General features: G+C 37.6%; 1 protein-coding gene across 1 annotated transcript in view; it reads right to left on the bottom strand.

Annotated features, from left to right (window-relative positions):
• Crybg1 (crystallin beta-gamma domain containing 1) overlaps positions 1-14613 on the bottom strand; it is a 190632-nt gene that overhangs the window by 25066 nt on the left and 150953 nt on the right. Inside the window, exons 6-12 of the mRNA XM_078019548.1 lie at positions 14477-14595; positions 12403-12568; positions 10402-10541; positions 3646-3772; positions 1584-1619; positions 783-931; positions 28-154 (exon numbers count right to left, since the gene is read on the bottom strand). Coding sequence (XP_077875674.1) covers positions 28-154; positions 783-931; positions 1584-1619; positions 3646-3772; positions 10402-10541; positions 12403-12568; positions 14477-14595 — 864 coding nt within the window. The remainder of the gene's footprint in view (positions 1-27; positions 155-782; positions 932-1583; positions 1620-3645; positions 3773-10401; positions 10542-12402; positions 12569-14476; positions 14596-14613) is intronic.

The raw sequence follows: 14613 nt of genomic DNA on the forward strand, positions 1-14613 counted from the left end.
CAAGCCATTAGCTTTCCTTCAACTTACCCCTAATATAGGTCGTAAGGACTGAAGCTCTCCATTATAACCTCCCCAGTCTTTCCAATCCTTGTATTCTCCTTCTTCTAGCAAATACTGATGACCCACAAATCCAGGCTTCTCATAGGCAACCCAACTGCAATTGAAAGAACAGGCATCGAGCAGTGATTTTCAGACATTTAAAACTGTCCTTATGCACACATCAGTTTAACTGACAAATACCTATAGTTTTAAAGCTAGATTACTAAAGTGCTCACTACTGGAATTCTCTAAAATTTAGGAGACTATGTTGAAGAACACAACCTAAGACACAAGCTCCTCAGAGGACTAAAAGGGTGTGAGGGTATTTGAGATTATTTCAGCTGACTCAAACGAACCCCAGCAAATAAAACTGGATAGGCTTTCCTAAAATAATAATTCAAATATTTTGAGTTTTTGGCTATTTTTAAGACTAGTTCCAGGGTATACATCTATAGTAAATGGGTAAGATCTAAAAATTACAAAAGATCACACAAATTAGAAAGCAAACTATAACAGTTCAGTATAATTTGGAGCATAATTCTAATAAACAAGTCTGCAGATTTAATTAGTCTGGATGGTCAATTCCAAGTGCGGGTCACAATGGGTGAGATACAGGCGTGGGTAAAGCCATTGAAATTCATCATGCCACAGAATTGGAAATAACACCTTTGGCAGGGAGGAGGACACATTTACTGCTTGTTTAAAGGAAAAAGAAATCCTTCCAGTGATGCCTGTCTACTTACATGCCTCTTAGAACTTTCATGGACCCCACTGATGTAAGGGGCAAGTGATCATCTCCAGTCACTTCTGTCTCATCAGTGACAATGCTACACAGGTCTGTTTCTAGTTCCATACATCTTCCTTCAAAGAAAGGCTTTTCATAAATAATAACCTACAACAGAAATAAGATAGACCAGTGATAATATAGTTTTTTTTTTAAAAAAAAAGCAGTAGGTCTCCCCACCTCTACCCACTGACCTGATGTGAAATAGCCCAGAACCAGAGCATAAAAGACAGTTTTTAAATCACTTGATTTTGTTCAATGTTGAGAACTGATATGTAGAACTTTGCTTAGGACAGACTGTTATAGTTTACTAATTTACTTAGGACAAACTTTGCTTGTTTGCTTAGAAATCAGAATTCTAAAGTTGCTTTGAATTTTTTTTTAAATCTATACCATCAAAGTATGTGGCATAGATGTGGGAAATAGGAATAACAGCATTTGGGAGTAGGGAGAACTTGTCTTGAAAAAGTTTCTTCTTGGCTAACTGGCAAGCAGCAACAGGCCCTGCAATTAGTAAATACAACCAAAAATTATACATTGAATGCAACCATCAACCTTTTGAACCAGGGCTCCACATACAGTTAATGATAATTGTGCCATTAGCAGTATTTTCCAGCCCGGAGGATGGCACGTGTAAGTTGGGACATCTTCCTTTGGGGGCAACTATGTGTGGCGAAGCTTTATAGGTGAAGTCACACAAGCATTATCTTCATGGAGGTGGAGTGGAATAACACATGCACACACGCTCATACACACTTACCTTCGGATCTGTTGGGAATTCAACTTTACGACCACCCTGAAAAGAAAAATAACAGAGAAAAAGGGTTTTTCATTGATTCCTTACCATTTTATATTACCCATAGAAAGTGAATCTCATCGTGTGATTACATTCCACTTTGTTTTAATGTATGTGAACTAGTGCTAAAATTACCAACAAAGCAATGAGGATACAGGAAGTCTACCTAGAACAGACTCACACAGTGGTCTGTATGTTCAAGGTGCACATAGAGTGTGTTTTTGTTTTTATTTAACTGACAAGATTTCTCATTAAGAAAAATCTGTATTTCTCATTTCTCTTGAAAAACAATCCTAAGATCTGTCATCTCGGGACCTAAACTCTCACAAGCATCAACCTTCACCTTCTGCACTCTTTGATCCTGCATGAAGTTCAGCCTTCTGCAGGATGCAGGCTGGGGTTTGCTGTCCCCACCACTCCCTGTGGTTGAACTCCCAGCCAGCCTCATTTTTATTTCTTGCCTGGCCATTGGAGGCATTTGATTTTGCAACCCACCACCTACAAAACTGTTAAAGTTATAAAATAAACTATTAGATTAAATATAAAAAATCCCAGCCAGGCATGGTGGCACACACTTATGTATAACCCCAACAACTTGGGAAGCAGAGACACGAGGTTCCCAAATTTGAGTCCCACCACAAGTGTTTAGTGAGCACCTACTACAACACGGCACACACCGTGTCCCATGAGGGGACAAGAGAGTCGCAGCCAAACCTATAGTCCCTCCCAAGCAGAAGAGACAAAGACCAATGCAAAATATAAGGATAAGGTAGAGGAAATACAAGGCTAAGGCAAATCTTTAGGAGGACATCCAGCCCCAGGCCCTCCCTGCCCAAGTGCCACCTAGCTGAGTCTCCTGTCATAACTGGCTTGTCCTCGGTGTCCTGCCCTTTCAGAACTCTGCATCCTGGCGCACACAGTGCATTCTCTGGCACCTCTATCTACAATAATCCTGCTCATGGTTTAAGACTCAATCTGATCTATCATAAAGCTTCCCCAATCATCCCCCTCCTCTGTCACATCAGCCACAAGTTGGAATTTTATTTGTCATTCCTCCTATTTTTTTTTTATTGGTTGTTCACAACATTACAAAGCTCTTGACATATCATATTTCATACATTAGATTGAAGTGGGTTATGAGCTCCCAATTTTACCCCAAATGCAGATTGCAGAATCACGCCGGTTACACATCCACAATTTTACATAATGCCCTATTAGTAATTGTTATATTCTTCTACCTTTCCTATCCCCTACTATCCCCCCTCCCCTTCCCTCCCATCTTCTCTCTCTACCCCATCTACTGTAATTCATTTCTCTCCTTGTTTATTTTCCCATTCCCCTCACAACCTCTTATATGTAATTTTGTATAGCAATGAGGGTCTCCCTTCATTTCCATGCAATTTCCCTTTTCTCTCCCTTTCCCTCCCATCTCATGTCTCTGTTTAATGTTAATCTTTTCTTCCTGCTCTTCCTCCCTGCTCTGTTCATAGTTGCTCTCATTATATCAAAGAAGACATTTAGTATTTGTTTTTTAGGGATTGGCTAGCTTTCCTCCTATTTTTTCATGCATGTTTAATCCTTCACTTTCTACACTAGGCTGGTACTTTGAGCACACATCTGCAGCTCTGCAAGGCTGAGGCTGCCTTGAAGGCAAAAGACAGTCTTCTCGACTTTTTAACCTGTAGCACCTAGGACATTATCATTTCTATTATTTCTATCCAGCAATGGGCCTCGTGCAGATGAAGCACTGGGTTTGATGTTCAGCACCACATAAAAATAAATAAATAAAATTAAATTATTGTATCCATTTACAACTAAGTGTGTGTGTGTGTGTGTATGTGTGTGTGTGTGTTTATTTAACTGACAAAATTTCTCATTAAGAAAAATTTGTATTTCTCGGGACTCAACTCTCATATACATACATATTTTGTAAAGCCCATTTGTTGCTTCAACATCACATCCTGTGAATTATCAATGTCAAGCTGACAGAGTCACTGCCTTCAAGAACACCACATTTGATTTTTACCATTTTCAGAGGCCGCATGGATCCAATGTAGGCTTCCTCTGTATCCCAGAAGGATAAGTCAGGGTATTCGCCCGGTTCCAAGACGAAAGGGACACCTTGAAATCCAGGTTCTTCATAAATCAGCCAACTAAATAAACACCAGGGAAGGAAAGAAAGACAACTTGTCATTTATTTCAGTGTTTCCTCTCTGATAAAAAAAGGGCTCCTGTGACAAGAGGGGAAAGGAACAGAGGATGTGGCCCCATATGACGACGGTTACACTTAGCTGCTAGAGTCAGGAGGAGCAAGCTGGGCTCCCCTTCCTCACCTCCTACATCTCTCCTTGGCTGGCTCTGCCTACTTATTTTTAATTCATATGATTAACTGCTTCTAACTGTAAACCTTTCTATTACTTCCAAGTAATAAAAGGAGTTCTCTTTTTGCACTGTATTTGGAGAGGCCCTCTTGGGAAATCTCAAGGCCTGTTTTAAAAGGAAACACCTCATTTGTAACCTAAGACTGAGGAGTGCCACCTAATCATTTTTCATGCTGTCAAAATTAATAATAGCTAACATCCTCTTCAAGCTCACAAGGAGTGCTGCCCAGAATTTCATCTAATCCTCACAAGAATGCTACCAGGGAGGAATATTTTTGTCCCCATTTTACAGATGAGATTAAGTAAATCACCCCAGGCCACACAGGGATGATCAAAGCTGACTCCAGAACCATGCTCCCAATCATTTTTTTATGGTATTTTTTTTTCTCATCGCAGAGAGTGCACCAAACATTCATTTACTCTTTTCATAGTTACTCAGGATCATCACCATGAGCATACTTAATGCATAGTGATGTCCCCGGAGGCTCTGAAGGTCTGCAGGGCTGCTTGTTCCCAGGCTGCAAAGCTTTTTGAGGTCTTGGTTCTGATTTTAATGACTGTGCAATACCACACCCTTCTACCAAGCTTGTCAGCTGTCACTTCTGCTTCAGTCAGGGAGCCAGCGGCCCCACCCTCCTCTCCTGTGCTAAAAGCAGGAAACCATAAAATCACGCCTATTAGAACTGCCTCTAAAGACTTCAAGGTCTGGTAAATTTGCTCATTCCAGGCAAGGTTCCGGGAAGGTGAGGCTGCTGGAGAAGTGACTTTCAGATGGAAGGTGTTAAGGTACACCCCCTTCGTGAGCCAAGACTTCTTGGAGATCACATAAACTCTCCAATCTGTTAGTGTGGTTAAAATGTCTGGCTGTGGTCCTCCACCATGTTATACGCCTCCCCCCACCCCCACAAGACACCATCAAAGGCAGGATGATCCTAAATGAAACCTTCTACCAGCAAATTGGGACTCTTAGCTTTTTTCTTCTTTGCAGTTGGGCCTAAGGCATGATTTTTAGTAATGGTTTCTGTTAAAGATTCCCTTGGGTAAATCAGTAACTTCTTTTAGACTCACTAATTACACAGGGATTTACAACTAGAATCCGACCCAAGACCTGTCAACACACACCAAGGAATGTTGGGAGGCCAGGGGAGGGTTTACTAGTGGGGATCAAAGCTAATCTACAGTGTTAGAAGTCAGGAAAAGAGCAGATGTGGAGGTGAGCAGGGCTGGGAGGGGGCAAGAATGGGGGAGCTTCTGACATGCTAGAATGTTCTACTTCTTGATCTGGTGATAGTTATACTTATGTATTCACTTTCTGAAAATTCACTTAGCTTATTCACTTATGTGTATCTTTTTGTACAAATGTTACACTTGAGAATAAATTAACTGAAGGAAAAAAGAGGCCTGTCTTTTGAATACCACTGTAATGCCACGAAACCACATGCAAACAGAGGCTAAGAAGGGGATACTTTCAACTTCCTTATGTTTAAAGCATGACAGTTAAGGATGCATTAAGTATTTTTGGAGTTCAAAGCTACATGTGGATTCTGTACCTTAACTAATAGGAGTTGGGCAATAAATTCTGTTATTATGCTAATAAGACAAAGCCTTCAGAGTTCAACTCCTTCACAAGTGAATGGGCTTAACTCTTCATAAACAGGATATATGGCTCATGAACCATTCTGAAATTCTGAAATGATATTTACCCAAGCATCTTTTTTACTAGGTCTTTCCTTATAGTATTTTTAAGTTCTGAAGGAATTTATTCGTCTAAAACTAAAATTTCATCTTCCTGGAAGCATGTGGGTAAGTCATATAACATTTATAGAAGGAAGGCAATTTGGGGTAGAGGGGAAATTGCTAAAGAAAAAAACAAAGATACAAACTGTTATATTTGAAAAGGCCACATTCTAAGGGCACTTCTTTGGCAAGGGAGCCTGCTGGATAACTCAAACAGACGTTTACAACACAGTGTGACTCATTCTGTGCCAACATGATACAGTATTCATGAGGTTATCAGGAAAGGGGGAAATTATCTTCAGGCAATGTTATTGCAGTCTCTAAAGGTACTCTTTCTCTTTTCCTGTGCACTTAGGTAATGAGATTTTGCCAATATACAGAAAGAAATACCATATACAGAAAGAAATACCACTTTATAGTTGTGCTTAAACTGTGCAACTATAAAGCATGAGCTTCTTTTTTAACAAACATAAATGTATGCAAATATATTAATGACAATACATATGAATATTGATGAAGAAATAACAATAGTCATGCATATGCATATGAAAAATATCTATGGGATTACTTTTTTAGAAATACCCTTTGAGTCATCTAAGAAAAAATTCAGTCCTGTCTTATCCACTTGTTCTTAAACAAGTTAACTTGAAAATACCACCTAGCAGGCAAAGCTGAACTTACAGCATTTATAGCTGGATCCTTAAGACATGGTTGAACATAAGTGATGGCCATTTATAGAAACCAACTATATACTTGAAAGATTAAATATGAACGTGCCAAGCTTCAGATTATTCAAAAGAAGATGGGCTATGAATCTCAAAGGAAAAAATGCATGTTCTCTAATACAGCTAACCTAAGTTCTTTAAAAAGTCAGTAGCAAGGGAAATAGAGATTAAAAGAGACTTACAGAGACAGGACAGTCAAACATATTAATATGAACTTTGACAGAATCCTGATTTTTAAAAAAGAATTTAGCCCTTATTTTTTATTTACTTACTTTTATGGTGCTCAGGATCAAACATAGTGCCTCACCCATGCTAGGCAAGTGCTCTACCACTGAGCTACAACCCCAGGCATGAATCCTGACTTTACAAAAATAAAACAACTCCTAAAAGATATTCCTGAGGCAATTGGGAAAATGTGTTTATGGGCACAGACTACATATCACAGACATGGTGCTAATTTTCTTAAGTATGACACAGATAGCTAGGCAGGAGAATGTGATTACAAAGAGATTCAGGCTGAAGCCAATACAGTGTAGGGACATGATAGCTGCCACTTATTGTCAAGGGCTCAGAAAAAAGATAACATGAATATGGCAAAATAATGAGAAGAAGATTAACATTAAACAGGGAGGAGAGGTGGGAGGGAAAGGGAGAGAGAAGGGAAACTGCATGGAAATGGAAGGAGACCCTCATTGTTATACAAAATTACATATAAGAGGAAGTGAGGGGGAAGGGAAAAAAACAAGGGAGAGAAATGAATTACAGTAGATGGGGTAGAGAGAGAAGATGGGAGGGGAGGGGAGGGGAGGGGGGATAATAGAGGATAGGAAAGGCAGCAGAATACAACAGTCACTAGTATGGCACTATGTAAAAACGTGGATGTGTAACCGATGGGATTCTGCAATCTGTATTTGGGGTAAAAATGGGAGTTCATAACTCACTTGAATCAAATGTATGAAATATGATATATCAAGAGCTATGTAATATTTTGAACAACTAATAATAATAATAAAAAAATATGGCAAAATATTACCCATCATTGAATCTAGGGGTGATATGTGGGTGTTTTTTGAACTGTTCTTTCTACTTTTATGTACGTTTGAAATCCTTTGTGAAAAAACAAAACAGCAACAACAAAAAAACCATTGGGCTCTGAGGGCTAGGGATGTAGCTTAGTGGTAAAGTACTTGCCACTAAGGCCTTGGGTTCCATCCTTAGTATTACCAAAACAGAAAAACTGAGCTTCAATATGGAATACTCCACAATGAATGATTACTGCACAGTAATGAAAAAGAACAAATTGACATACTCATCAACATAATCTTAGAAGAGTAAGGGTAATCTTAGGAGAGAGATTAGGTGCAAGAATCAGGGACTAGGACCAGGGTGGGTAACAATTTTCTGCCACAGTGCTGATAATGGTCTAAGTTATGAGCTGGCTGGTAGGCCCATTATTGGGCTCCATCACTTATACACACACACACACACACACACACACACACACACACACACACACATATAAATGTTTTCTGTTTATATCAAGTATTTCATAGTAAAAATACTCAAAGACTACCCAGGGAAAAACGTCCCCTTCACTTCATAATATCTGTTTTCTAGAACATGTTCTGCTAACAACTAACCCTATCCTAGAGAAGGAGACCAAAGCCTATCTTCCTTGCTTAAATGATGGCATTAGACCAGATGCTATATACCCTATGAAGTTCTAAAGTTTTCTGTTTTTATTAGAAACATGCCAAAAATAAGTGTGTGGGGGATGCATGTGTATATGTCTACATGGTATGTGGCTGTGTGTATATGGTGTATAGTGCATGTGTGTGCGTGTGTGTATGCACACAGCAAATGCTGTCAGTTTTACCTTTAAAATGCACCAAAATCTGCCCATTTCCTGCAAATCACATTATCTAAGCCACCATCACCTCTTGTCTCTATGATTACAATTGCTTCTTTACGAGTTTCTTTCTACTCTGCCTTTACAGTCTATTTGTACTCAGCAATCAGAGTAATCATTCTAAAATACAAAGTCCATCAAAATTCTCCAAGCATCACTGGCGCCACTTTGAGTAAATGTCAATTCCTTCCTAAGGCCTAATGGCTTGCCAGGACAGGAGGCCTTTTTCCTCACTCTCCTCCTAGCTTAGCACCTAGGCCTCTTAGCTTGCCCTGAAGGGCTCCCCCCACAAAAAGACTGTGCTTTCTGCCTAGGGCATCCCCTGTCCCTTCTCCTTCAGCTGACCCCATGCAGACTTTCTCACTTCCTTCAAGTCCCTGCTTAAATGTCACCAGAAACCTTTCTTCACTACCTTATCTAAAATGGCATTGCACCTGCCCTTCTCTGTAACATTTCCTGTAGCCCTCACCATCTGACACATTACACACTTATTTGTGTTTGTCTGGTCCTATTGAATGGATAGCTCCATGACAGAAGGGACATCCAATTGGAAGTCATACTCCCTATTAAGTTACCTAGAAGTTTTTTAGTTTCTAATTTCTGAGAAACAAAATTCAGACTCTATAATCTCTAATTTACCCAGTTTGTACTTTCTGCAAAATCAAATCATTATTCCAAGATAGGAACAAGAGTAAAAGAAGACTTTTAGTACTCAACAAGATGCAAACACCATGATGAAGGACTGCCTTACCATTCACTGAACAGATATTCTACATCACTTTACAGGAGAGACTACATATCCTACTAATAAAAACTTATGCATATTTGCTGAATATGTAAATATTTCTAAATAATATGCATTAACACTGAAATAATATATTATGCACATTAGAATACATAAACAAAAATAAAATCCTTTTTTTTCTTTCTCCACATTTTTTATTGGTGTATTATAGTTGTAAATAATGGTGGGATCTTTTGTTACATATTAGTACATACATACAACAAAAATAAAATGTTAAAAGTTTTGGTGGCTTTTTCTCCCTACATTCAGTGGCTGCCTTTCACATGCCTTGGGCTCTGCACTCCCCTTTATGTGAATTCTTTAGCTCATTTTTGTGGTATTTTAGGGATTGAACCTAGAGCCTCATGCATGCTCTGCTGCCTGAGCTACACCCCCAGCCCTATGTTCTCCACTTGAATTTTTTTCTCTTTTTTAAAAAATTTGTTCTTTTTAGATATACATGACAGTAGAGTAAATTTTGGCATATTATCCATACATGCAGTATATCTTATTCTAGTTAGGATCCCATTCTTGTGGTTGTACATGATGTGGAGATTCACTGGTTCATATGTGAATATAGGACAGTTATTTCCAATTCATTTCACTGTCTTTCCTATTCTCATCCCTTCTCCCTTCCCTTCATTTCCCCTTTGTCTAATCTACTGAACTTCTTTCTATTCTCCCTTCCCACTATCCTCTACTTTAGAGACCACATTCTTTACTGCTGCAGTCTGCACTTTTTATCCTAATTTCTCCCCTATCTGAGATAGTCCCATTTCCTTCAAAATATTCTTGCAGTTTCCTGTGATTTGTGACAACATCCTAGAGGCTTCTGACAGAATTGTGTGAAAATATGAAAGGAAGCGCCCCACATTTTGGCTTCCATCCCGCCTGAACTATTGGGGGTACATGCTTCAGATCACCACCTTTGAATTACCACGAAGGTATATCTGCTACTCAGCTTTGAATGCATCAGATTCCTCTGACATGAAGGAAAAAGGCCTATGTTAAAAATCCATTTTCCTTCACACTTCCTCTAATAAATTGTTATTGTTTATAAGAGAGGTGAATCATAGTAACACAGGTGCAAAACAATCAGGACTTCATGTATTGTATTAAAAATACCATTCAGTCAATAATTACTTAGCAAGAAAACAAATCAGAAACCAAATATTGCTAGTATTATCTCTGATAATACAGGCATAAAAAAGATTCATTAAAACTATATTTGAAATATAACACTTACGTGCCCCAATGCACTTTAATGGAACATGTCTTCTGCATGACACCAAATCCCTGCATTTCTTCCGTGTCATCAAAGTAGGAATTCTGGAGTCCTAACCCCTCTGGTTCAGTAAATAAGTCAATTTGACTAATTCTGTAATCCTGAAAAAATATATATACACACATATATGATATAGATACAACAATTACACCATGTATTTAACTCTACAGTACGCTTGTTATTCTCTCTCTCTCTCTTTCACTCTCTCTTTTATTTTTTGCAACCAATTAAAATAAGTTTAAATGTACACTTACATTTCATAGGGTGCCTGCCATTTTATCCCTATCCTATTTGTACCCACGACTTCATAATATGCCTCTTTCAGGGTAGACACGCTACTTTTAATCATATATCTTAACATTACATTAAAAAATTCAGAAATGCATTTTTTTAGCATTCTGGAACATCATTCTCACATCCTCTCTTGCTTTCCTTGGTAACAGGAGTTCTGGCTACTTTGCTTAAGAGGCAACTCTCCAAGTCCAGAGATCTTGGTCTATAGAATGGTTGCCCTTCTCTTCCTCAACTATTGTTTTGTGACCACAAAACCACTGGGGTAACTCTCCATGACTGTGACTAGACCGCTATATGTTGGTTTGGTCCAAAATGTAAAGCCAAAACCCACATTCATGGTGACTTATGAATCTCCACACTTAGGTTATTGTTCCATGCCCTGCATAGCCAGAGTCCATCAGATACTCTTCAAAGGGCCTCTCCTGGCAGAGTGTGCTAATCAAATATTTATCAAATCTCTTCTATGCTGCTGAGCTGTGTGAACTATAATACAGAAGAAAGAAAGCTCATGCATGCTTTGCTGCCTGAGCTACATCCCAGCCCTATGTTCTCCACTTTAATTTTTAGGGGGTCAGTTCAGGTGAGGCTCTTTTAAACATTACCAAAATGAGGAATTAATGAACTAAAATGGTAACTCTCTTGAATATATGATGTGTTTCATGTTTCAAGAAACCATGCACACAATCTCTTTAAAAAAAAAAATGAATTCCTGCCTTCCAACATGGTATAATTCAGAATGATTTAACCCAAGGGACTAAATCAGAAAATTAGAAACTGTTAAACAAAAAAGGTTCACACATCATTATTTAAAGTAGTAAAAAAGAAAACCCAGAAACAACTTTAAGATCCACTGAAAGAGGAAATAATAAATGATGACATCCAATTTATGTAGTAAATGATAAATAATATCATTTCAATGAGATACAACACAATATAAGCTAAACCTCAAATCACATAGCAACATGAAAAGCTTTCCTCTGCCAAAAATTGTTGATTGTTCTAATTTTGAAGCCTTTTATTGCACTTCATGACACCCATATCTATCATGCAAACTTGGAATTTTAATTTTCTTCTTGGAAGACCCAGGAATCATGTTTTTAAAAATTCCATGAGCCAAAAAGAATGATGTTGATTATACCTTGCTCAACAAATAAGAAATCAGAAATATTATGCAATCCATAAAGTGACTTCAAATATCTCAAATGACAGTTTTTAAATCCACATAAAACTCCAGAGTTGAACTATCAACTGAATTATTTTTAGATTACGTTTCCAAAATACAGTATCTGTAAACTACTCAAGGTAATCAGAAATCATGCAGTGGCCAAAAAGACTAAGTAAAGGGAAAAAAAATCTGTTCACATAGAACTTATTACAACCAGGTTACTACAAAAAGTCCATTTGAGAGATTGGAACTGGGGTTCAGGGGTGGAAGATTAGTCTTAAGACAAATTTGTCTTTGTTTATTGTGAAAAAAAATCTAACCAACTGAAAAGTCTTTCTAACTCATTTGAAATGTACAATACATTTATAGAACATTTATAAAGTACCAAATTTTCCCCAATCACTTATTTAATAAAATGAATACTTCCTCAAAGTAAGAATCAATAAACATTTATTCAATAAATGTTTGCTGAATGAATGACATTCAGATTTACCATAACCTACCTGGACCACATGTCGGATTGAACCAATCACTACAGGTTTATCAGATTCTGCCTCCTCATTTCTTTCCAAAATATCTTCTATACCCCAGAGACCAGAAAGTTCCAGTTCACCTTCTTCTAAGGGGATGGAATGTCCTTCAAAATTTGGTTTCTCATACAAAATCCAACTAAGAATAAAACACAGCAAAACCATTAGCTAGTTTTGGTGAGAGAGGTTTTAATTCTAAACTATTCTGGTGTGTGTGTGTGTGTGTGTGTGTGTGTGTGTGTGTGTGTGTGTAAAACTATTTATTATTATTACCATTATTATTATTATTATAATAATAATTATTATATCAGTGACCAATTCTCTAGCAACGAAAATGGCACATACTTTCCCTAAAACAAACTTTACTAGGTATAATGAAACCTTTGATGATTCAAGAACAGTATCAGGATCTTAGAGAAATTGTGGGTTATCACGATAAAATTACAGAGCTATCAATATTCTATGGAATCACTAGTTAGTGGAAATTTGCAAATGATATGTCAGATAAGTGGATGTTAACTGTGCTGGGTTTTTTTTTCCTTAGATGTGTAAAAATCATGTCTCTTAAAGAAATTTTAACATATATTGGGGTCAAATCAATGAATATTACTACAAAGGACCACATGCATACTAATGGGAAAAGCATCTTATAACTATTCTTCCCAATAACAGTCAAATGCTTCAAAAAACTACATGTGGATATATGACACTGCTGTTCTTAAGTGTTTATACTTTCAAGAAAAGAAATAAGCCAGCAAGCTGGGCACAGCGGCACACACCTATAATCCCAAGCAGTTTGGAAGGCTAAGGCAGGAGGATCAGGAGTTCAAAGCCAGCCTCAGCAAAAGCAAGGCACTAAGCAACTCAGTGAGACCCTGTCTCTAAATAAAACATAAAATAGGGCTGGGGATGTGGCTCAGTGGTTGAGTGTCTCTGTAACCCCCACACCCCCCCAAAAAAGAAAGAAGCCAACAAAATCTGCAAAAGAAAGAAAAAAAGCACTGTTTGATTAAAAACAAAACTTATGCAAAATTTGTTTTACTATAATTTTCAGTCTTCAAATTTAAGAATGAAAGAAAATTTATTTTTCTAATGTATTCATTCTAATGTATTTGTTGAATACATAGAGAAATATGTTAAAGTGTCTAAAATCCTAACAGGAAAGCTGTTATACGTTTAATCAAACAGAGGCCAAAAGAAAAGCTTACTAATTTTTAAACCATAGACTAGAGCTCTACCCTCTTTATTTCAAACAAGTTTATAAATAGGTACCAGAGATAAGTATGCCAGATCAGTGATTTTTTTTCAGTTGCTTTCTATTCAACTTCCTGTGCATTTGCAAAAGGCAATTAAAATGGTAAAACAATTTTAGAAACTGTCAAAATGTTTATATTCTCACCAGTCTCTTTATTTAATCAAAAATTATTTTTGTCAAAATTATAAATTAAACTTTAGTTAAATTACTGAACTGTCATGTATTTCTTAAAAGTCACATGTGGCCCAACAATATGACTAGTGTGTACATTTTGGGTTGGAGGGAGGGTCTGGAGATTGAATTCAGGGACACTCTGCCACTGAGCCATGCTCCCAGACCTTTTTATTTGATTTTGAGATAGGGTTTGGATAAGTTGCCCAGACTGGTCTCAAACTTGTGAACCTCTTGTCTCAGCCTCCAAGTTTCCTGAGATTATAGATGTGCACCACCACAGCCGACTGATCTTGCAATTCTTCACAACTTCATTTAAAACTCATCAGCTAAAAGTATATTATGGGCTCTGATGTACAATTAACCCAAAGCAATGTTGTGTGGGATTTGTGTTCTACTGCATGTTTTCTAAATTTTCTATAATAAACATGAATCACTCTTATAATCAGAAACATGTTTAACCATATTTCTTGAATACAAATTCTTTATCTTACTATACATACTATTTTCTGCATTGTACGTTGATAAAGACATAATAATAAATAACTACTGAGAACCAAAAAGATGCTTAAGAAGGTAAAACACAAGCTATACATCAGGAAGCCCAAGGGCCACTCTTACCATCCTCTAACGACTTTCACGAGTACTACTGGAGAGAGGCTCCAAGAACTGCAATCCTGAATATCCCTGAAAACTTCAATGCACTTCTCCGAGACATAGGGCTCACTGAATATCACCACCTACAAGAAAGTGGAAGT

Source organism: Ictidomys tridecemlineatus, chromosome 8 (genome assembly GCF_052094955.1).
Source record: "Ictidomys tridecemlineatus isolate mIctTri1 chromosome 8, mIctTri1.hap1, whole genome shotgun sequence".
Classification (NCBI taxonomy): domain Eukaryota; kingdom Metazoa; phylum Chordata; class Mammalia; order Rodentia; family Sciuridae; genus Ictidomys; species Ictidomys tridecemlineatus.